Here is a 25,293-nt window from a genome sequence, read left to right as displayed (position 1 = left end):
GGGTGTTCACATGCAACAACCCATGCCTTTTGAAGCAAAACCCTATCTACAAACAATTGTAGACAGGGTTTAGCGCCAAAAGTTAACGCCACTTCAAAAGAGGCGCTAATAGTAGAAATGTTTTAATTTCTCCTTTCTTTTCCGACTTTGTATGTGCAGACATGCCAACCCTCCCGATTCAGGCGTGAGACTACCGATTTGAAGGCTAGTCTCCCGCCTCCCGATTCGTACAAGCAAAAACCCGATTCGGCGAGGCAGGGGCTCTCGAAGGGGTGAAAAACAAACAAAGCATCATTAACTTGGGAATCATCTTTCAAAAACCTGCAAAGTACTTAGGGGGTGGGGGGGTGGGGGGGGGGGGGGGGGTGGGGAGGGGGGAGCTGTTTCAGCCTGGGCTGCCACAGGGGGGTGGGGGGTGCATGCACTACCAACAATCTGCCAGGCCAGTGCCCAACACTTACATCGCCCTCTCTCTGCCTGCCATTGTGCTCCATGCTTCTGAAAGGTATGAAAAAAACGTTCATTTGTGTTTCAAATGCCAAATCCTGAAGCAGCCACTTCCAAAGCCCACACATGCCAGTAACCCGATTCAAAGCCCCATTCTCCCGATTAATTTTTTTAAATCTCCCACTTTGCTCTCCTGAAATGTTGGCATGTATGTATGTGTGCTGCACAGTGCAGCACATATGCAAAGTAGGAAACACTTTGGAACTTGTCAAGGCATGGTCTTCTGTACATGAAGGGTACCCTTTCTGTACAAATCCTATGCTAGACCAACACGCGCTAGTGCGTAGTGCTCAACAGCTGAAATCAACACTGGCGCTAGAGAGAAGGGGAGGAAAGAGCCATATCTCTGAAGATATGGTGCTCTCCTTCTCTCTCCCGGTCACCCAACGCAGCCCAGCCTCTTTGGGTGCTACGCTGTGTTGCGTGTATTTTTGAAAACCCATGGCGCACCACCCAACCAATATTTTGGTGCCTACAATTTCAGAGATGCGCCTAAAATGAGCCAGATCTATTGGCTTTGCCAATGCTCATTAGCAGTATCAGATACATGAGTAAAAACAATTTTGTTGTGAATAATTAATATTGAAAATGTTTATAGTCTAAAAATATGAGACTGTGATTTAAACATTGTAAGATCTGTTAAAGTGTTAGTGCCTTGATCACTCACATTCTTTCCATTACACGACCCTCCCATCCCACCCCTCAATCTCTCACTGTTTTAAATAAGTGTGCCATTTTTCGCCCCATCCTTCTGAAATCCTCAATCTGCATATCTCTCACCTAATTTCTTCCTTTAGTACTCTCTTTCCACTCATTCCTGTATGTACTTTCTTCACTTCACAATCACCACACACATCACACCCACTCACTGGCTGTTTCATCCTTCTGAAATACTCCATCTGCATATCTCACACCTCATCTCTTTCTTCTTTAGCACTCTCTTTTCACTCATTCCTGCATGTAGTTTATTAACTTCACCATCACCACACACAACACACCCACTCACTAGCTGTGTTTCCTTTATTTCAGCCCAGTCAGTATTGTGAGAGTTGTGTTCCTTTTCACACACTTTCGCATAGAATCACAAGTAGATCTGCCAAACATGACTACTGCTCCGTGAGCTCTGCAGTGAGGACAAAGATCAGACAAGTATCTGTTCCGAACATCTTTCTGACCTACTAACATGCACTGTGAGAAACTATTGTGACCATTTATAACCCCCCACCTGAAAAAAACAAACTGAACTTACACAGACGTCTAGAGGTGACCGTGTGTTCGAGGGGCGGCTTCTCCACTAGGGTGGAGGAGCGTCGTCTCACTGCTTTTTCGCAGTGCAAAAAGCAGAAACATAAAATGGTAATAACTTCCCATTATTACCATTTTATGTGTAGCTGTGGGCAGGCGGGTGGTGTGACCCTGATCCTGAGGGCGCAATGACTGTTTGATCAGCTCTCTGGGGTTTCCCAAACCAGTCATGCACACTCTGCCCTTTCTCCATGCAGCCTGCATGGAGAACATGGCCTACTCGTAAGCCCCTGGCTGGGCAGTGTCCCCAACTAGCACAATGCTGCCTTTGCCGCTTTGTCATTGGCTTAGGTGAGGGGAGGGAGGCTGCCTGCTGCCTGCTTCCTGCTCCTGCCGGAGTCAGGAGAGCAGGAGCAGGAGTCGAGAAAACGTGGGACTCAGCCGGCGAACAGGATAGTTTTCTATTTATAATTATATTAACACCCCTCCTTCCCCGCGTGACCCCCTGTACTCCCACCCGCGATTAATGCCAGCCGCCACTGATGTGTTCCTATAAAAAGTAAACACTCCTAGGGAAAGCTAGTGTATGTAGAAAGTTAAATGTCCACAGGATCTACACAGCTGACATAGATTATGCTAATGTTTTTTACAGTTTTCGTTCAGAAATGGGTCGGTGTTTTTCCTATAAAGTTGAGGACATAAATAAAGAGCCCAATAGGAACCTGTTTCAAGGTCAGGTTTAAATTGCTGACAGGCCTGAGACCCAGAGGGAACCACCCGACTAAAAGCCATGCTAAATACTTTTCTATGATTTCCATTTCCTTTGGTGATTAGTGTGGTACAGCAACGTCACTCCCTTTAGTTACTATGGTTTATTAACAGTAGATGGGTATTGCAATGTACAATAGATTCCACAAGTAGCCACGTGTGTGTGTTTGAACATGCTTTCAGCTTTTATTACTCAAGGATTTGCAGGTGTGAGTACATGTAAGAACTCTATTTATTTACATTTCATATAGCGCTAACATGGCCCAAGGGCAGTCAAATGCTTTACAGGGGGGATACTTAGAACATTTGTCAAGTACATACATATGCACTTGTCTCTTTTACGGGGTATTCAGCATTTAGCCAGCTTTGAGATGGCGCCCAACTTTGGATCTCTTTACTTATTCACACTAAATCAAGCCCAAACATGGCCTTTTGTAAGGAATAATTAAGTGAACACTGTGGTTGAATCCAACTTGGACGTCCTGAGCTGACGCCCTGAAAATAATGGTTGCTTGGGTGTTTTCTGTCTTCTCTTTCATGGGCTCTGATATTTTCTAAAGGCACATACATCATTTCTGTTTATGTATTCATGCTGCAAGTGATTTTTTGATCTGTTCAGCGGTTTTAATTTTGTTTTATTGTGGGTGTGATTCTACTTTTATTATTGTCGATTTCAATAATGTTGATCAATGATTGTGGCTCATTTCATCTGTTTGAGGTAAGCTTGCTTAGACCGGCACTGCTTGTGTTGGACACATAATTACCATGTTAGACTTGACATCCTTACCATGACTTCCCCTGACTTTTTGCCCCTAGCTCCTACATTTTTGACAGTGTGATGGATTTCGGTTTTGCTGGCTTAGATGCATTGGGCACTTTGCTACTGTTGACCAGTGTCAAAGTGCAAGTGCTTCCTGTGAAAATTGTTGCTATGATTGGTTATCCATGATTCGCATTGTTTGATTTACTGGTAAGTCCCTAGTAAAGTGCACTGAGTGTGCCAGGGCCTGTATATCAAAGGCTACTAGTGGGCCTGCAGCACCAGTTGTGCCATCCAAATGAGTAGCCCTGTAAATGCGTCTCAGACTCACCACAGTAGTGTCTGCACACGCAGTTGTAAACTGCCATGTTGACCTGACAAATGCACCCACTTGGCAGGCCCTTAACTTTCATTTTCCTTACATGTAAGGCACCCTCAGGGAGGCCCACGGTGCCCCCATGGGCAGGGAGCAGTGCACGTGAAAGGTGGGACATGTGCTGGTGTCTTTTACATGTCCTGATAGTGAAATACTGCCAATTTCGTTTTTCACTATTTAAAGGCTATCTGTACCATAGCTAGTGGCTTAGTAACATCTTACAAGCATAACTTTCCATTGGGACAAGATAAGAAATGGAGTTTAGGGTCTCCCAACCCCGAATTTAATAACACATTTTTTTAGGGCGATGGTTTTTAAATTGTCTGTTTGAAAATGCCACTTTTAGAAAGTAGGCATTGACTTGTTGAACCATTCTGTGTGCCTCTGCTGTTTGTGTATTGACTGTCTGGTTTTGGAGTGACAGGAGCTGGGGATGTGCATTCACTGTAGACAGCCACAAAGAGGTTTAAAGTGTGTCCTGCTTCTCCTGGGTGGCTCATAGCTGAATAGACCTTGACTGCATTTAGAGTGCTGAGAGTGGTTTCACCCGCACCTGAATAGGCTGTGGCTCCTTTGCACAATGCTGTCTTACCCTCCTGTGAACATGCTGCATCAGAGAGAACAGAACTGGTTTGTACTGGGCTCACAGACACTTGCCTCAAACAGAACAAAGAGAAAATGGGGTATAAGTATTGTACCTTGAAGGCCAGAGAATTGGATTACTTCTGGACTCAAGAGGAACCTCTGCCAATGAGAACAGCTGGAGAGATGTAAGGAGGATTACTGCCCCTTTGTTGTGTGTGCTTTGCTGGGGTGGCTGCCTCTGCCAAGGAGAGGACAGAGACTGTAACTTTACAGTGAACCTGCTCGAACAAGAATCTCCAAGGGCCTGCGTGTGCGTGCCTCCTGTTCTGAAGTCTCAGAGCCACAAAGACTTCACTTGCAACCCACTGACCAGCACCAGGGCTCCTCTGTGGACTCCTGCATTCAAAAGGGGCCAATTCCAGTTCCTGGGCCCTGAGAATTGTGTGGTTGGTGCTGCAAAGCAAGAAATGCAACTCTTTGACCGCATTTCCTTTTGGCGCGAGGACTGCCTTAAACTTCAGCCCGTACCTCGAGGGCGCTAGCCCTTTCCATCACTGTTCGCGACACCCGCTCCGCGGGTGCCGCTCATTTGCTTCCTGTGGCTGCCTGACCCTGGTGTGAGCGGCTCCACAATCGGTGGAGAGCACACTCGCTCCCAGGAGAGTCCGGCCCAGGTTGAGGGCACCTTTGGACATAGTGTGCGTGGAGCCTACCGGGGGACTGCGAGGACCAGCATCCTCCACTCTACACAGCTGGTGCCTCTTCCCCCGGCGGCCACGCCCCCAGCCTCCAGCGATATCTTCACCTGAGAACACCGGCACTTTGGGAGCCTCTTTGACCGCATTTCCTTTTGGCGCGAGGACTGCCTTAAACTTCAGCCCGTACCTCGAGGGCGCTAGCCCTTTCCATCACTGTTCGCGACACCCGCTCCGCGAGTGCCGCTCATTTGCTTCCTGTGGCTGCCTGACCCTGGTGTGAGCGGCTCCACAATCGGTGGAGAGCACACTCGCTCCCAGGAGAGTCCGGCCCAGGTTGAGGGCACCTTTGGACATAGTGTGCGTGGAGCCTACCGGGGGACTGCGAGGACCAGCATCCTCCACTCTACACAGCTGGTGCCTCTTCCCCCGGCGGCCACGCCCCCAGCCTCCAGCGATATCTTCACCTGAGAACACCGGCACTTTGGGAGCCTCTTTGACCGCATTTCCTTTTGGCGCGAGGACTGCCTTAACCTTCAGCCTGTACCTCGAGGGCGCTAGCCCTTTCCATCACTGTTCGCGACACCCGCTCCGCGGGTGCCGCTCATTTGCTTCCTGTGGCTGCCTGACCCTGGTGTGAGCGGCTCCACAATCGGTGGAGAGCACACTCGCTCCCAGGAGAGTCCGGCCCAGGTTGAGGGCACCTTTGGACATAGTGTGCGTGGAGCCTACCGGGGGACTGCGAGGACCAGCATCCTCCACTCTACACAGCTGGTGCCTCTTCCCCCGGCGGCCACGCCCCCAGCCTCCTCCTATTTAACAGGCGCATCCATCACCGCGACGCGGGACGCGCGCGGGACAGAGCTCGGGGCGAAGCCCGGGCAAAGGGCGGGCCGTCTGTGGCCGTCCGGGGTCGTGCGAAGACGGGACGGGCCACCCCCTTAACATCTGCAACCAACGCTCGAAGGTAGGAACTCAACACCATGGCATCAAATCGTGATAATTCCAGTACTGTGGGGACTTCCAAAAAAACACTAGAGAATTATTTTACTAGGGCCTCTGTGGACTTGGACAAGGATGATTCACTAATCGAGCGCAGGATTGAACGCCGCTGCTCTATTGAGTCTTTGAAAAATAAACCACTGATTGATCTTGCGCTTACACCCACTCTCCTGGATACTATCACTGATACCCCCAATGAAGATCCATTGTCACTGGATAAATTCCCCCTACTCCTCAGAAGTACTCCATCGCCCTCCGGCCCAGTATCTATTGACTCCTCACCTAATGTTTTGCCCTTATGTGCTCCAATTCTAGGTCCAAATGTAGAAAATGTGTCCTGTCTTCCAGCTAGGGAGTTGCCTAATAGGTCGGGCAGGTTACCCCACACGATTAAAGCTCTCGGACCACCTCCAACTAAAAAGAGGAGGGGGCTGGGTGCTCCCCAGAGGGGCAAACTTAGCCATTCCGAGTTCGGCAAATCACTGAAAATTAAGACTACTGGCCCAACTGCAATTAAGGCATCTGTACCAACTGATATAGCATCTATAACAGTACCTATCTTAGATCCAACTGTTACACTGCTTGCTACCAATGAAGGGAGGGGAACAGGGGTTGCTTCCACTCCACGCCAAGAAATCTTTTCCCTTCCTGATACTGAGCGGAACTCCGTTGACCAGTTACTTAGGTCTTTCATGCTTCCCATACTGGATATTTTAAAGAGGGTGGAGCATCGACTAGGTAATCTGGAGGCACTGTTTGCCGACAAGGATGGGACAAGCCCTCCCATTACCATCTCAAGGTCCTCCATCCTGCCGACAACTTTACCCCAGATTCCAATCGTCAATGCTCCTACCCAGACTGCCCCAAATGGTTCCAAAACTGGCAACACAGGAGCTAATAAATCCTCTGTTGACAATACATCGAGAACTGTAGATCCCCCCAAGAGCTCTAGCAAGGTCAATAATGTAACTAGTAAGCCTCCTGGTAACATTCTGCGGAAAAACCTGGCTCCCCAACAGGTCCAGGCTCCCATGGCAACAGCGACAAAATCTACAGTCCAGGCTATAAGAGAACCCCAGAAGGGTGGTGTAAATTCCAGTACTAAGAGCCACCAACCGGGAAGGGGAAGGTTGAGTTTGCACCCTAATAACAAACCGCAGGGCAATAATGTTGAACTACCCCCGAGGCCCTACCCTTTGTAGTCGTACTCACAGGTGTCCCCACTCTAGAAGCAGGCAAAGGGGCATCCCCAGCTAAAAAACAATATCCTGCACTGGCTAGGGCAATATAGACCACTCCCATATTATATCGATGGGGAGATAGTCCACGTCAGGCGTCTGCCCTGGCTAGGCAGCAGGGAAAAAAACATAGAGGGAGATATTGTTGTAATTAATTTCAGGAACCCAGAGGCAGTTAGATGTATACTAACAGGGCCATCTGGGAACCTGAATACTGCTATAGTCCCATACGACCTAACTTACTTTTACCCAAGATCGTATGCGACGCCCGCCCTCTTCCCTGGAGGGTTAGTAGACCCTCACCGTACCAGGAACGTGTATATGCCCTCCCATAATAGCCACACGAGCCATTTCCCCAGGCCTCTGCTCACTGGGAACACCTCGGGGTGGAACATAGTCCCTGTCAGTGGCCGCAGTATGCCTCCAGCGGGGCGTGACTACTCGCATGGGAACAGGAACATGGAGAACTTGATCCCTTTTACCCCACTGGAAACCTCTAACAGATATGGTGTCCTTTCTTGTTTTGATGGCTGCGATTGACTTCCCGCTTTTATTACCCCTCCTCCAACCGGTACAACGCTGGGTGGAGGGGAGCTAGGTAGGGAGGATGCTTTGAGTGGGTCAAGGTTCTCATCCACACCCTCTCATTCTGGCATCCTCCCCTCTAGCTCACACGAGGCCAATCGCCCCATATCTAGCCACAATACCTTTAAGGGACAGTCGAGCCTTGAAGTGGGCGACCCAACTATAGATTCTGTTGTATCCTCTAATCAGTTAATTGACCAACTGACCAGCAAAAATAGATATCTAGCACTCCTATCATGGAATGTGGCGGGTCTGGCTGCAAAACTAGACAGCATTGATTGGTGTGTCTTCGTGGATAACCATGGTATCTGTATATTCCAAGAAACATGGGCCATGACTGTCCACCATAGAATGGGTTTTGCTACTTATGCCGAGCTTGCAATCAAGGGACCTAGAGGTAGACCATCTGGTGGTCTGACCATATGGGTGGGTGTTCACCTCGGGTTTTCGGTTAAAAGGATTAATACTAATAACCGTGACATACTATGCATTCTTTTAGCTCGCCCAACACACACCCAAAATAGCAATCATCAATATCTACTTACGCCCTGTCCATGGGGGAGGGGTATCACAGACTCTAGAGTCCTTAACCGATTTACTGAATAACCTCCCTAGCGAGACTAAGGTGTTAATAGGGGGAGACTTCAACTGTCACTATGAGCCACTTGGGGGGGTTTCCCAGATAACAACAGACAAGGATGATGCCTGCCAGATTCCATTCCCTAATGCCTACCAAACCAAATCTTGGACACCCATGGCCATGCAGCTTACTTCACTGACGTACACTTTCTCGCTCAGAGCCTGTAATGGTCGCTTCCCGGGGGATAGCCCAGGAAAGAGTACCTATAATGGAATGGGCCATGCATCAATAATAGATTACCTCATGGCTAGCTTGTCCCTATGGCCACTGATCCGTCAATTCCATGTACATGATCGCACGGAAAGTGATCATAATCCCTTGGTAGCGGACCTGGATTTGCTACATCCCGATGGGGCGCACCAAGAGGCTGATATGGTCTCTAGTAACATCAGAATCATACAGGGTGGTAAAAGAATCCGATTGGCCTCTTAAGTCCTCGCCAGCAAATCTGGCTTCACTGTACAAAAGTGCCATCCCTCACCTCGAGCGGCTGATAGCACTACACGAGAGCGTCTCAAATTATCCCAAAGGCGCTAAAATCCTAGCCATCCACAAAGAACTAATAACGGCCCTGGCGGGCAGCTTTCACAAACCCTCTAATCAGCGCCATCGCCAGATACGGGACTCCAATCCCTGGTACAACCAGTCATGTAGGAGGGCGAAAACCACCTTAGTATCCGCCCTCAAAATAGGCAATAGAACCTCTATTATGACTGCAAGGAAGGCCTATAAGAACCTCCTTTCCCATGCAAAATCCGAATGGGAAACTGAGAGATGGTATGCAATCAAACAGGCACTAATTGCGAAAGATGCCCAAACCTTTTGGAATCTGGTCCACACTGGGAAGGCAGAGGGCAAGACAAAGATTGACCCTAACATTGCTGAGGAAGTCTGGTGTGCCTATTTTAGCGACCTTTACTCTAGTCCTGCTTCCCAAAATAAAGACTTACTAAGCTCACCCCTGAGAAGGGACCCTAGTTGGCACCCTCCTCTATTTACCTTGTCGGAAGTCACACTAGCGGTACAAGCATTGAAATCTAATAAGGCCCCAGGGCTGGATAGGATCCCTGGCGATCTTTTTAGAGATGAGTTGAAGATCTGGGTCCCCTACTTGACCGTCCTATTTAATGCCATTCTTGACGGACAAGAATTCCCTAGTACCTGGGTGGGGGCCGAAATCATCCCGATTTATAAAAAGGGCTCCCCGCTGGCCCCGTCAAATTACAGGCCAATAAGCCTCATCAATGTTACCCAAAAAATCTACGCCAGATTGCTCTTACAACGCTTGCAGGATTGGATCATAGAGAATAAGATCCTCTCCCACCTGCAAGCAGGGTTTAGAGCCAAAACATCAACTATCGACCAATTACTACGGCTTCAGGTACTTTACTGGAAGCATGTGGTATTGGAAGGGGGCAGCCTGTACCTCACATTTGTGGACCTCAAATCCGCTTTTGATATGGTGGACAGGAATCAACTGTGGAACATACTATTTACAATGGGGACTCCTCCCTACTTGTGCCACCAATTTAAAAGACTCCACGAAGGAACCTTTGCGAAGGTACGATATGGCAAATCTGGCCAGCTGACACGAGCATTTCCAATTGAGAAGGGAGTTAGGCAGGGGTGTGTACTTGCCCCTACCCTATTTTCTCTCTTCTTAAATGGTCTCGTAGATGATCTGAATAGTGTAAATAATATTGACGCACCAAATTTAGCTGGCGGTAAATTCCCTGCACTAATGTTTGCGGACGACACCCTGCTACTTTCAAAAACATCAATGGGGATGCAGCGGGTGTTAGACCAATTCTCCGAATTTTGCAAGAAAATGAATTTGGTGATCAATATAGATAAAACAAAGTACATGGTGTTTAATGCCAGCACAACTAATTGCCCTCGCCCGAAAATTAATGGTCGTCCGCTGGAAAGGGTAAATAATTTTGTCTACCTAGGTCTGACATAGAATGACAAAATGGGGTGGGAAACCCAAATGTCTAGGGCAAATTTAGGGCTCTCTCAGTCCGTGGGGGGATCCTAAAAGTGCAGAAATCTTGTGTGCATAAATTAGTGAGTCCACCGCTGGAAATAAATAAGGTTCAAGCCAGATCTTCCACTCTCTACGGGGCGGAACTCTGGGGGCACCGACCAGCGAGTGAGATTAGCATAACTGAGAACAATTTCATTAGACAGTTACTTTCTTTACCAAAAAATACACCACTAATTCCACTAAGGCTGGACTTAAACTTGAGGCCAATTGCAGAAGCAATTGCCTCACGTCCGCTTCTCTATTGGCGTAGACTGTGGAGTGTCCCGGAGCTTGAGTGCTATAGAGAAGAACTGAAGGTTGTGATGGCCTGTCCGGGCGCAGGGAGGATTAAGTGGTTATCATTCATAAGGGGGCAGGCGTCCAGGATTGGCATGGAGAACTTGTGGTCTAATCCGGAGGCCGCGTGCCAAGTTACCTCGAGGCGAACCCTGGCTGAGACCATAAAACACCATAATCTACACGAAGCTCTCCGATTAGTTAGGCCCTCCAGTCTCACCGATAGCTTTTTAGATTTTAAGAATGCTTACAGCTTTGAGAAGGAATTAGATGTGATTGAACTGGTTTTAGCAAAGAAACTGTATTTACAGCTCAGATACGGTACATTACCCCTGCACTCATATACAGATAAATGGAAAGCGGGTTCAGCCCGCCTCTGCCCGGGTTGTGAGGACCCAAATGAGACCCCAATACATGTGATTCTGTTTTGTCCTGCCTACTCCATTAGCAGAAAGAAATGGATCATACAGTTATGTCTGAACCTAGGAATCAGGAACTATTTAGAATTTTTTAGAATTTTAAAATCTGATACTAATGCACTAATAGTTACAGCTATTGCTAAATTTCTGTTTTCCATGTGGTTAACAAGACGGAGAATGATTCGGAAGCATCAAAGCTCCCTGGTTGTAGATAGATAATTTGTTCCAGGATAACTTTGGGCTTCTATTGTATTCTAAAAATTTTAATCTGTTCATATATAAATTATTGTCTTAGTATTTTAACTGTCACTCCATAACCATATGCAAACCTATTGTCTGTACACATGAAAATGAGATGTAACTTGTGTATTAGCTTAGTGTCTTAAATGTATTTTTCCTTTTTTGTTGTACTTTTATGGTTCATAAACAAACCGAAATAAAGTTTAAACGAACGAACGAGCAACTCTGATGCCGTCAGCGATGCCGCCAGTGATGCCGCAACCTGAAACGAGGCTAGGGGCACCGCATGTGAAGTGCGCGACACACTGCCCTGCCTGCACTGTAGCTCCGACACCCATTGGTGCCTGCAGTTATCAGACCTCCCGACGCCAGCGCTTGCACCGACGCCGTCACTGCCAGCACCTGCTTCCTGCTATCTTGGAGCCGATAACTGACAAGGGTGACTTCACAAACTCTTCAATGTCGCATCACCTCACCGCCAACGCCACCCAGCTTTCCTGTTCTGGACGTGACACAACACCTCCTTACGGACTCCACATCTTGTCTCCCTAATGGCAACCAGGAACCGGCTTGCCTCGGCACCGAAGCCTCACCTCCACAACGCCATGCATCGTCTACTGACTTTGTTTCAAGGTACTGTTGTTTGGGGGTCACATTTTGTACCTCAGTGCCTGATGTCGCCCACCTTAGGGTGGGTGCAGTACTTTGGATTTATGCTTGTCACAACGTCGTAATAGCCCCAAGTGGAGCTATTTTGTTTCTACAAGTTCTGTTTTTGAAATAACTGTTTTAAAAGTATATCTAGATACCTATATGTTGGATTTTTATCGTTTTGGTCTTCTTGGTTTAGATAAAGATACTTTATTTGTCTTTACTTGTGTGGTTTTTGTTTGCCTTTAGGGGCAGTATTTGTTGTTTTCAGTTTTTGAAAAATGGCAAGTTATATGATTCAGCAGCTCATCTTCGACGTGAGTACTTTGTGGCAATGTGATATATGCTTTTATGGTTTTACCTGTTTCTGATACATCTGGACTATGGTTTATCTTCCCTGGTTCCTGTTATAACCCATCCGCCCCTGAACGGGTTGTAGGTGGCTTGTTGTGTATTCGCCTTTCAGTATTTCACATCCACATTGCTGTCTGTATCTTTTTCTATTGCTAACTTTTTCGTGGCCGCCCATTTGGGTTGTAGGTGGCTTGCTGTGTATTGCTCTTCATTAAGTACTCCGCCAATAAAAACTGATTTAATTCTAAATTGGTGTGGTGTCCATTTGTGGTGTTTTTACTGTGTTACTGTGTGTTTGGGTACAAATACATTACACATTGCCTTTGGGATAAGCCTGTCTGCTTGTGTCAAGCTACCGAGGGTGTGAGCAAGGGTTATCTAAAGTGTGTAACACCCTTACCCTGACTAGAAGGAAGGGTCCCTTCTTAGACAAAGGTGCACAGCTCCGCCTCCCTGCCCCAACAAACTCCCTCCACGGGCCGCGGCTGCAATAGTCACCAATATTATGTATATATACCATCTGGCCCACACAAAATAAACATGAATGTATTATTTTGCTTTCAAGAAATTGTAGGAGGCATTAATAAGTGCTAGGTTTAGGGTAGACTTTAATGCTATGATTAGAGATCGGATAAGAGTATGTTTTAAAACAAGAGAGTAATTATCGTTAGGATCATGGATGTCATTTAGGGGTTTGCCAAGGATCGCAGCTGGGTGCAGATGCTCCCAGTCTAAATATTTACACAGATGAAAACACACTCTCTCCCTTTCTCCACCCCTATCCATTTAGAAGGTCTTTGAGAATGTTGGTTGTTTTACAAAATACTGTGTTTTCTGCAACCTAGTATCCATAACCATCCACACCCCTCTCCTGCTCCACTGCCCCATAAGTCCCCCCGCATGTCTTGCTTGGCATAGTAATGTATTTTACCTGGATATACCAGTGTGATTGTGGTAAAATCTGAAGGTTCACCCACAAATCTTTATGACCAAGATAGCCCTTTCACAAACATTCAGGCCAATACAAGAGGCCATTCCCATGTTCAACTCACTTCAAAATACTCGCTTGGTGCATTAGTTATAGCAAAATGTCATCCGTAGTCCCTCAATAGTGTTCATATTTCATGGAAGAAGATCTACCTGTAAGCATCCCCACCAAATAGAGGCCCTTCTCCTTCAGTGAAGGGAGGCACTACTTGTGGTAAGTTGTGGCTTTCGCTAAGCCACAGATTTCAGTACTGTCCAGTAACCAAAACATACCAGAAGGGAGCAGAGAGTGTAGAGTAAATAAGAAGGATGGATGTGGTGAGGACAGGGGCTGTGAGACACCAGACCAGTCACCACAGGGGGAAGCAAAAGTGTGGAAGGGGGGCTTAGTGAACAAAGGCTTTCACAATGGCTGGGAGGATGGCTAACCCCTAAAAAACCTCAAACCTCTGTTCCAAAAGATTGTAGTCAGACTCATGTTACATTTCATCAAGATAGGCTCACACAACAATTAACAATTATTATGGAGAAGAAGGGCAAGTAACAAAAAGTCACATGTTTTAAAGATAATTCAGAGATATCAAACATTCAATCAGGGGCCCTTGGGGGCCTTCTGAAGCAGCAGTCCTTCATATGCTCTAACTTAGTTAACAAGCTAACACAACTGCGACCTTTCCACTGTTACTTTGCTGCCCTACTTTTGCCATAGGTTCCTGCAAAGTATGCCTAATATTTATTTATTACATTTATTTACTCAGATATGCATATTTATATAGTGTGGACACTACCCAAAGGTGCTAGAACACTTTCCAATAAAAGACAGATCCTTATATAAGGTCCAAAATAAAAATGTATCCAATCCGTACATAAGTTTGTTACATAAAGATGCCACAAAAAGCACTTTCCAGTAAAACATAGATCGATTACAAAAGGTCAAAAAGTATTACATCTGCTGATTACAAGGGGTTGTTACATAAGGTCCAAAGTTACAAATTAGCAGGTAATAATCAAAGACACAAAATTATAAATTGTTTGAGGGCATACTATAAACTGCGGAAGTGAATAGGATGTCAACTGATAAGTAACTAAAGTCTACAGAAATGGATGTAGAACAGTTAATCTCAGGGCAATTGTCCGAGACTAACCCATAGAGGTGAGAGAGCATGTTCCCACTGGAGAGGTTAGCAGATGTCATCAACAAAAAAAGCTTTGAAACAGAAGGGCTTTCAGCTCCATTTTGGAGATCGCCAGCTGGAGGTCCTGCATAGGTTTGGAGGTGAAGAGTTGCATATTCTAGTTATGTTTCCCGAGACGGATTGTGACAAGATGTGTTCCTTTTTAAAAGTTGGAGGTTCTAGTAGAAGTCCAATGCATTTTACAATGGTCTGTACTCTCCAGATAACTTAAGTTTTTCCGTTAGGTAAAGAGGAGTAGATTTGTGTAGGGCATTATGGTTAATACAGGCCATCTTGTATATGGTCCTGACTCTAATGGGCAGCCAAAAAAGAATGGGGTGAGATGGGTCTTGGGCAGGTCAGTCAAAAGAGAGTTACAATAGTCTATTTTGGAGAGTACCAGTGATTAAACAAGAGATTTCAGATCTTGGTTTGAAATGTAGCAGGCGATTTCCCAGAGAAGACGCAGTTGAAATAGTGGTTTCTTGCCATGGTCCTAATTTGAAATTTAAGTTGAGAATTTTTTCTAGGCTTACTCCTTGGAATCTGGCACTGTCAACTATGGTGTGTTTGCTGTTAAGGATGTTGAGTGTGTCCATCTAGAATTACTCCAGAAGTGGTGATTTCGAAGAAATGAGGAGGAAATCAGTTTTGAAAGAGCTCAGTTTTAAATTGTGAGAAGTCATCCAGTCTTGAACAGAGTTTACAGTGATGGTGAGGTGCGAGATGCCATTTGGAGAGGTGACCTTCAAATAAAGTTGGATGTCATCAGCATATTGATGATAGAAGGAAAGATCCCTGCCTTTCGTAGTATGACTCCTAGAGGCTTGATAGGTTGATAAAGTTTGGCGCAAGGATAGAGCCCTGAGAGACTTCTTGATCAATAGCCATCTGTGTTGAGAAACAATCATCAATTTTTATTCTCTGTGACCTATCCTTGAGGAATGATTAAAACCACTTAAGGACCACACCCACAATATCAATGGCCATTCAATATTTAAGTATTTTCAAGAGCATAAGGTGGTGTCAAAGGCTGCTGATAAGTTGAAAAGAATTTAGGAGGCATGAATTCTCATAGTCTAGGAAACACAGAGCATTATAAACCACTTGTAGCAATGTGGTTTCAGTACTGCAGCCTTGATTGAAGCTGGATTGGTATTCATCTAGGAGATTGTTGCCTTTGACGAGTTAGGTGAGTTGCTCCACTACTCATCACTTGATGATTTTTGCAAGGAAAGGTAGGTTGGAGATAGGGGGGAAATTGCTGAGGTACTTCGCACCTTACAGCTTTTGAATTGGCTTTAAAACCATTCAAAGATGGCTGCAGCATCTATGTGGGATGTGGAGGACTAAGAGGCAGCCGGAGCCCTATAGCACCGCTTGTCCTTTTAAAAAAAAACAGCATTGACATAGCTAATAGGTCTCCCCTTTGGGACCTTAAGTGTTTAGTTGTCCAGTACAATAACCTTGGTGCAACAACATCAAATGTTGCATGGCTAAACACTTATAAGTTCCCAAAGGCGAGACCTATTGGCTATGCCAATGCTTGCTTGTTTTTCCTCTGTTTCATTGTAGTTGCCAGGTCATCTGCTGTGGAGCCTCACACAATTTCTCCCCCCCCCACCCATGGGTTTCTTTGTATATTTAAGCTCTTTGTCTTATTAGATTTTGTATGTATTTATTTAATACTTGTGCTCAATCATGTCGGAGGATGGTGATGAAGTAAAAATGCCCCCCCCCCCATCCCCCCCCGGAAAAATTTCTGCGGACGCCCCTGAAGGGCAGCCATGTTTTCAATCAGATGTCTTGCAGGACACTGCAAAATATGTAACAGACCTCGTTTGCCTGCTCATTTCACCAGAGTGGCTGCTCCTTTCATTATACTCAGGATGTCCCCAAAGTCACAGTCCAACAAAGACAGCGCAGCCTGGAATGCAGCAACAATCCTTAAGACAAATTCATTTTCAGACTCTCTGAGTTTTCAGCATTAATGTGATAAGTTCTTAAAAAGAGGGCAGATTAGGGATCTTAATTTTGTGAAGAGTACTCGAGGATATTTTTCTGATGCAGATGATTCCCCACCCATGCTAATAGTGCTTAATCTCACCTACAGCAGCAGGAGCTCTTTGAGACTGTGGTACGTATGTTGGCCACCTGACCATACCCTGACATATATCATCTTTATCTTTTAGCAAAATGACTGACTGCATGTGCTGAGTATTATGCCAAACACATAAAAGCAAACAAGTAAATTGCATTTGTAAATGGAAAATTAGGAAGATATGATTTTATCTCCGCCTCTGATCTATGAACAAGGTCCAGTAAGATCCTCCCAGAAAAACTCTGTCTTTTCCATTGTGCAACAAAACCCCATATGGTTCCAGATTGAGAGGGATCGGGCATAAAGACCTTCATGCTGTCCACCAATACCAGCCCCTTATGAGACCCAAAACTCGGTGCTCACTGCACATCCATTCCAGCTCCTCGCACTTTCCACCAGTACCTGATACCAGGACCATATCCTCACTGCCTTCCAATGGCAGCTTATCACATTATTCATCAGTGACATTTCTTTATAATATCCACTAGTATCATCTTCTTATCATGGCCAGTAGGGTCAGCTTTCCACACAGCCACTAAGTGCCAGCTTCCCACACTGCCTCCTAGTCCCATCAGTACCCACTCACCAAACTGCCCACCAGAGCCTGATCCATACTGCTCACCGGTGGCAGCTATTCATACTGCAAACCAACACTACCCTCTCATTTTTTGAATCAATATGAACTGTTCAAATTGTCCACCATTGCAGATACCTCACACTGTCAGCTTGTGCTTGCTACTCACACTTCTAACCAAGTTGAGCTCTGAATACTACTCAACAATGATGACTCTTCACAGTGGTAATCAGTGTTAACTCCTCACATAGCCCACTAATATCCATACCTCACAAAGCCCAGCTGTGTCCGCTTTTCATATTGCTCACCAGTGACATATTCTTATGCTGTTGTACAAAAGTAGTTCCTGACATTGCCCAAAAGCATTCTAACAATTGTGCATCAGTGCCAGCTTCTCATACTGCCTACAATGGCTAATTCCTTACACTTTCTATCAGTGGCAGCTCTCAGCTTCAGCATCAGCAGTGCCCGTTTATCTATCTGCTCACCAGAAACATCTCTTAAAGTGCCCACATTGGCAGCTTCTTAAAGTACCAACTACTGACAGGTACTCATGTGTCCAATAAGTGCCTCCCTACACAGCCCAGCACTGAAGGCCACTCACATTAACCACTGAAGCCGGCTCTTAATGTCCACCAGTGTTTGCTTGTTACAGCACCCACTGACAGTCCTTACAGTGCCCACCCGCCCACTCCAGACTATCTCAGGTTAAACTGCTTTGACATCATTTGCACTGGCTGCTCATAGGACAAAGTGTTCTTTTTAAGTTACTTTAAGGTAATTAGTCCTTTATAACATTGCGCATTCATTTCTAAAAAAAACACATCAAGAAACACTGCCAAGGGAGTTCCCTTCATTTTACAGAGTGAGACTGTGATCCCCAGGATTTGTAACAGCAGATCTCGTTAACTTAAAGGTTCATCGTATGCCGCCCCCAAACTCTGTAATTCACTGCCACTATTTCTTGGCCGGCTGATATTATTGTCTAAACTCAGAAAAAGTCTGAAAACTTGGCTAGTCACACATGCTTTTTTTGACAGTTTTTACTGAACCTCCTCTGCATTCATTGCAGCTAGAGACCCTTGGGTGATAATGCCGCATTAGAAATGGAAACTAACATAACATAATACCAATACTAGTGCTGTATAAACAGTCTTTCTTTGCCAGTTCCTCCGCGACGACCATCAAGCCATCTCCTCGCAATTCCTATTAGTGCCTGCTTCTTGCATGGCATACTAATGACTTCTCCTCACACTGCCTTTGTAGGTGCCCAAACTCTGCTCTGAAGGCTGACAGGGAGTTTAGACTTCATGACCAGCCAGTTTGTGGCCTCTCACCTGTGGGGGCAGCCTGTGTACTGACTGATTTTCTGTTTTTCAAGTATATACTATTTTTCCTAGCATCCATTTGTTGACAAACATTGGGCTTTCGAAAACAGGCTCTAGGGTGTGTAGAGATCAATCCATAAATTCATCAACAACTGTAGCCTAACCTGTAGGTGACTTTAAGATAAAACAAAACTGTATCATATCCAAACTTCTAACTAATGTAACTCATTATTTTGAACAAGTGGCACCAGCTTTTGTCACAGCAGGAGCGACAGTTAGAATTGCCAAGATTTTTAACATTAGTTCACAACGGTCTCCACCCTCTGTCTGGCTTTCTGAGGCAGGGTCATGGTATGGCCAAATTCACAGACTGTTACCTGGCAAGGATTACAGGATGCTACTGCTCCAAAGGGACATGCAAACACGCATCTTCTGTTAGACACTGCCACCGAGAGGAGAGATGGACATAGCTCTGGTTGTGCTTTTTCATTAAGACCAAAGAGAAAGATATATTTTTAAAGATGTATTATGTCCATTGTCTCCCATACCTGATAGCGCATCTAAATGCCACAAAAGAGATACTCCCCCAAAGCTATTCTGCTCGATTGAACAGAAACAAGTTTGTGGATTATGCATAAGCATGTTACATATTAGTACACAATTTTCAACAGATAAATTCTAGCAAAACAATTTTAGTAACTCTTTTAGCAGAAAATTACTTTTTAATAAGCAACACACTTTCACTTAATATCATTAACCATATGAAATCTCTTCTTAGGCCTGTCTTACATAAATGTCCTAAAAATAAAAGAAGAAAAAAATTTGTTGGATCAAGATGATTGCACCCCACTTTAGAAAAGAGCCTCTTCAACTCAGAATAATCAGACAGAATATTAATGGCCTATTTAAATTCTAAGCAGCAAAGAATGATCATGACTTGCAATTCTGTACTTCAAATGATCCTACTAATGCTAGGACTTGACCCAAATGCATATTTTAACTCGTGGTTCTTCAATCTGTATCCATACAGCGAGATGTAGGTACATATTACAATTAATATATTTGTAAACGCCTGAAATATCGACACAAATAGCTTTCTTTCACTGCAGCGCTAAACTTGTTTTTAGAAACAAGGAAAAGCCCTTAATGAGCTATATAGTTGTGCAAAATATTTGTACTCACCGTCCCCAGTGGATATTTTCGACTAATAATTCCACACAAAAGTATGCCAGACTCAAACCACTTTTTTTAAGCCGTCGTTAAGTTTTTGCCCTCTTTTCTTCTTTCTATACATTCTCTTTTGCTTCGGGCAGCAAATATATCAGGCTTTTAACATATTTGTAAGAAGCAGAAAGAAATGAAACCTCTAAAGACTATGATGAGATACTAGCTTCTCTCTTTACTTAGTCAAAATCATTGACCTACATTTATGAATGTTTTTCAAAGGAAATGCACTCTTCTTTATTTTTCTCTTAAAAAAAAAAAAAAAAAAAAGTAGCATCCATTCTTGCACGCAACAGAGCAGTGCCGGGCATTAAGTTGGCTGAGCGCGCTGACGGTCGCTTTCATTTTAACATTTTTTTGAACTCTAAAGATATTTTTCGTAAGTTTACCTCCAATCATGAAAACCTGGCACAGTTGAAGTACCATTATATAACCAAATAATAATCGGCTTGATTAGAGAAGCATGAAAACACACACTGTTTACGTAAATCATATTCTGTGACTTCTATGAAACTAATTGCATAAAAAAGCACATCAAAACCTGCATGATGGGGTGAGTGTATGTGTCTAGATAGCTAGATATTGCGATATAGATACAGCTAGATAGATTGATATAGATATAAAGTTACACACAGAGAGCTCAGTAGAATCATGATACCAACGAAAGGGAGGCAGCTGGTCTTAAAAGCCATATAAATACCACAGGACAATATTTTATACTAGGAGAGAGAAATGGTTCTTAAACTCTTACTTGCCTGGTACTGCACTGAGAGCCTTCAGTGAATGCCTTCTCGGTCATCACCCGTGCAGGTAGTCTGCTTCTTGCAAAGAGATGGATTACTTTCTTCACTTACCGGGTTGGCTGAGCTGGGATGTGCTTCGACTTCTGCGAGATACTATGGCTACCACTTTGGCACTCAAGCTCGACCTTCTCTTCTTCCCACCTGATCCAACTGTCCCGACGGCTGTGTCTGATTGGCTCCCATCGTTGTGTTCCAGCTTGTAAATCTCTCCACTTACACTTGTGCTCTTGGTGATGGTTCTCCCTGAAGTCCCCATCCGTCTGCTTTGCATTTTAGGGGTAAACGAACTATAGTTATGAAGTAAAAATATATATGTGCATATCAATTAGTGTTTGCAGTTCAATACCCACAGTGCTCAAGGCAGCGATTTAAAATGTAAATTTAAGGAGCATGCACATGATACATATTAGAATACCCTACTTTGTAGAGCACGTTTATAATCATCTCTTAGGGATTCGTTGTTGTTCCACTTTACAACGCATAAGTATATCCTGTTGTTGTCCAAATTATAAACACACATATAAAAATACCTAAATGTTTAACTATATCTATAAAAAACAAAACATATAAATGCATAAAAATGCACGTGCATGTTCAGATTGGACACTGCATTATACTGATATATACTAATACTGTACTAATATAAATATTGCATGTATATGTATCATTTGCTTGCCCATACACACACACACACCTTAATATACGTGCTTGATAAGCCACGTCATAAATATTAATCATAAATAAATGCATTTAAGGGACAGTAAATACTACTTATTTGAATGTTTAAAGTTGGGAAACATACTAAATATCTTGACGTGTGCACAGCACATATTCATTTATACAAAATGAACTCACGCTTCGTTATAGTATTTGTAGGTACAATTGTATGTTCGATCTTTTGGTGTGTATGGCAAGTCATGTATTTCATGAATAGCAGGGTTTGATTTTCTAGGGAAAGGGCACAGTATCTAGTGGGAGCACAGCCCACTAGTCATTGCTTTTCAGATGTCCTCATTATGACACTTGAAAACTGGCAAGGTATGCAGTATGAGCTACCATTTTCAAACAACCATGTAAAACATGCATGCAACTACAAACTAACAACAAACCATACAACAGTGCAAAAGGATTAGATAAAAGTGAACCCAAACCAAGGAGCACACCCTTACCAGTCACTAACTGACGCCCCAAAGCTACTCAAATCATATAGCTGCGTCATCTACTACCCAGAAAAAAAAGACCTCCTAAAATTAACAGAAAATAAAGAGCAGCTTACATCCATTATTTCAGAACTAAACAGAACACTCTCTCCGGCAGCAACATATCCACAATTTCTAGCTTTATTTGTCTACCAAAACCACTAAACAATAAGAACAATTCACTTACCTTTGGTAACGTTCTTTCTGGTAGATACTCTTTCTAACCACAGATTGCTTGCCTTAAGAATACCATCAGGCACCAGACTGATCTGGAGAATTTGTTTTAGCACTTTCTTTTCGCACTAGTAGGTGGTGTCTTGCAGCTTGGCATCGACTCTGTCCTGTGTACGAAGTGACCCTGGAGCCCTATGTAATCACCACCTTATAACTATCCCCCAGATTCATCATGCTCCTCTTTTGCGAGTCCTTAATAGCGATTATTAAGGAATCGCTATTAAAGACTCTCAAAACGAGATGCATGTAGAAATCGCAAAATTTATAGCGATTTCTACTGCTTCCTTAATTGGGATTCTGTCCTGTGTACGAAGTGACCCTGGAGCCCTATGTAATCACCACCTTATAAATATCCCCCAGATTCATCATGCTCCTCTTTTGCGAGTCCTTAATAGCGATTATTAAGGAATCGCTATTTAAGACTCGCAAAACGAGATGCATGTAGAAATCGCAAACTTTATAGCGATTTCTACTGCTTCCTTATTTGCGATTCGCTAATTGCTGATCGCAAATAAGGAATGACTCCCCATTCATTCCTATGGGCCAAAGGCCCAAGGCCCATAGGAATGAATAGGGAGTCATTCCTTATTTGCGATTTGCGATTCGCAATTAGCGAATCGCAAATAAGGAAGCGATTTCAAGGGTACCAGGGTATCCAAAGGACACCCTGTAGCACCCCTGAAATGGTGATTTACACTGGTGTTGCGCACACACATGTCCAAATGACATGTGTGTGTGTAACATCCAACTTAGAAAAATGCACTAAAGTGCATTTTCCTAAGTTTTCGCTATTTACCGCGGCCAAAAATTGCAAATCCGCAATTCTAAAACGGTTCATGAATTGCATTTAAGGAATCTCAAATAGAGATTCCTTAAATGCAATTCCTCGCAATTTAGCGATTTTAAAATTTGCGATTTTTGCATTTGGGATGATGAATCCCAAATGCAAAAAAAGCGCTCGCAAAGGGCCAAATTCGCAGAATCTGGCCCTTTGCGAGCCGATTTTTGCTTCATGAATCTGGCTGTATGTTTCTGATCTCTGTCCGCACGATTGGATGCAGAGCCATTGGTGGATCAGGTTTGACTGCCTGCAGATTTCTAATTTGGGACATGTTTAAGATAGAGAAAAGAGTCCATCCTACAGGTGAGGTGGGAGGGTCAGTGACTAATTTGTAATTAGATAGAGTATGCACCAGAAAGGGTGTTACTGAAGGTAAGGAACTTGTTCCTCTGATGAATATTTATAACTACAGATTCCTCGCCGTGTGCATAGACCCCAGAACATACCTCCTAAAGTAGTGGGTTTGTGGAATGGCTCAGATTAAAAAATACTGCAGGACTGAACAGGCAATATGTCCCTCCTGATGGACCAGGCTCTCAAGAAAGTAGTACTTTGTAAATGTGTGAACTGTTGCCCATGTAGCAGCCTGACAATTGTCTAGAACAGGCACTCTGCATGTCAACGCATGGATAGAAGCTTTAGCCCTAGTGGAAGGATTCATTCCGCCCTCTCTGGCGTTCTTGTTGGCCAATGCTTACCAGATTGTGATGCTTACCAGATTGTGATGCAGAAGCCAAACTTGAGGTTAAAACACTTTTTTACAAATGTAGTACCTACTTTAGAAACAGTTACATCCGACTTTGACGAAGGAGATTCTGAACTGAGAACCTTCAAACCCAAAAGCATTTTCATGTCGCCAGTATCACATAAAATTCTTGATACTTTTGAATCATTGGTACGACATGACCTGGCGAAACTCAATTTACGACCTCGAGTTACACCAAATGTGAGAAAAGATGAAATGGAAATTTTGCACAAATTGCGCATGGATGAACAAATAACCCTCCAAATGGCTGATAAGGGAGGTGCCTTGGTCATCATGGACACGAGCTTTTATGTCAACAAAGTAAATGAACACCTAGCAGACATCACAACATACATCAAATTAGATGAGGATCCCACCACCAGCTTCATGGAAACTTTGAACCAAATACTTGACAAAGCAGAACATATGTCCCGGATCACATCTTCATTACGGAATTTTCTGACTGTACAGTACCCAAGAAGACCTAAACTGTATATGCTTCCCAAGGTACACAAAAGTCTAAACAATCCACCATTTCGGCCAATAGTATCTGGCTGTGAGTCAATTTTTGCACCGGCAGGGCAACTTATTGATTACTTTCTTCAAAAATTTGTACAATCATGGCGGAGCTACGTGAAGGACACTACGCACTTTCTAAATCTATTGCAACAAGTACAGAATGATTACAATCCCAACTGGTTGATGTGTACTATTGACGTCACGTCATTATACACATCCATTCAACTGACAGAAGGAGTAGAGGCCTGTGAATGGGCTCTATTACAATTGCCAGAATTGTCAGTCAACAAAATCTTTCTATTGGAGTTGTTGATTTTTTGTCTTCAACATAGCTATCTAACATGGCAAGAAGACTTTTATTTGCAAGTTAGTGGAACGTCCATGGGTTTTTCTGGGGCTCATGCCTATGCCAATACGTTTATGGCGCAATTTGGAAATAACTACATTTACAGTCAAGAGATTTGGTCTGAGAATTTAGTATTCTACACAAGATTTATCGACGACATTTTCCTTGTATGGAAAAACTCAAAAGAAGTATTGGAACAGGCGATTCGTGAACTGAACAGCAAACACGAGCGAATTAAATTCACACATGACATCAATCAACAAAGCATACACTACCTGGATGTGCTTATCAGTCAACATAACAACAAACTTGAGACGTCCGTTTTTACAAAACCCACAGATAGAAATAATCTGCTACTACATTCTAGTTTCCATCCTCCTTCACTGATCAAGAATCTACCTTACTCCCAGATGTTGAGAGTTAAACGAATAACTTCAAACAATACCACCCTATCAGAGGTGTTAGACAGACAACAAACAAGATTCAGGGAGCGGGGTTACCCATCTAAAACTCTGGTTGAAGCACTCAGTAAGACTCAATCTAAAGAACGTGAGACACTTCTCATTACTAAGCCGAAGGTCCAATCCAATCGTCACGTTTTTGTTTCCAAGTATTCTTCCAGATCTCATGCGATCAGAAGTATCATTAAATCAAGATGGGAATTACTTAAACAGGAACCTGATTTCAAAGGTTTGTACGATGAAGAACCACTGTTCGCATATACACGCAGTAAAAATATCAAGGAAATTCTAGCATCCAAAACTGAAATTGAACAACAATTTCAAGGAATGCGCAAATGTTACAATTGCGTGCATTGTAACAATGTAAT

The 25,293-nt window shown here is 44.0% G+C and overlaps 1 protein-coding gene across 8 annotated transcripts in view; it reads right to left on the bottom strand.

Moving 5' to 3' along the window:
* Positions 1-25,293, bottom strand: part of RIMS1 (regulating synaptic membrane exocytosis 1) — a 2,308,950-nt gene that overhangs the window by 236,655 nt on the left and 2,047,002 nt on the right. For all 8 annotated transcript variants that reach the window (XM_078648052.1, XM_078648043.1, XM_078648046.1 and 5 more), the window contains one exon: positions 20,632-20,867. In XM_078648052.1, coding sequence (XP_078504178.1) covers positions 20,632-20,867 — 236 coding nt within the window. The remainder of the gene's footprint in view (positions 1-20,631; positions 20,868-25,293) is intronic.

This window comes from Lissotriton helveticus, chromosome 6 (assembly GCF_964261635.1).
Source record: "Lissotriton helveticus chromosome 6, aLisHel1.1, whole genome shotgun sequence".
In the NCBI taxonomy this organism is placed as follows: domain Eukaryota; kingdom Metazoa; phylum Chordata; class Amphibia; order Caudata; family Salamandridae; genus Lissotriton; species Lissotriton helveticus.
This window is presented reverse-complemented; position numbering and strand designations above follow the sequence as displayed.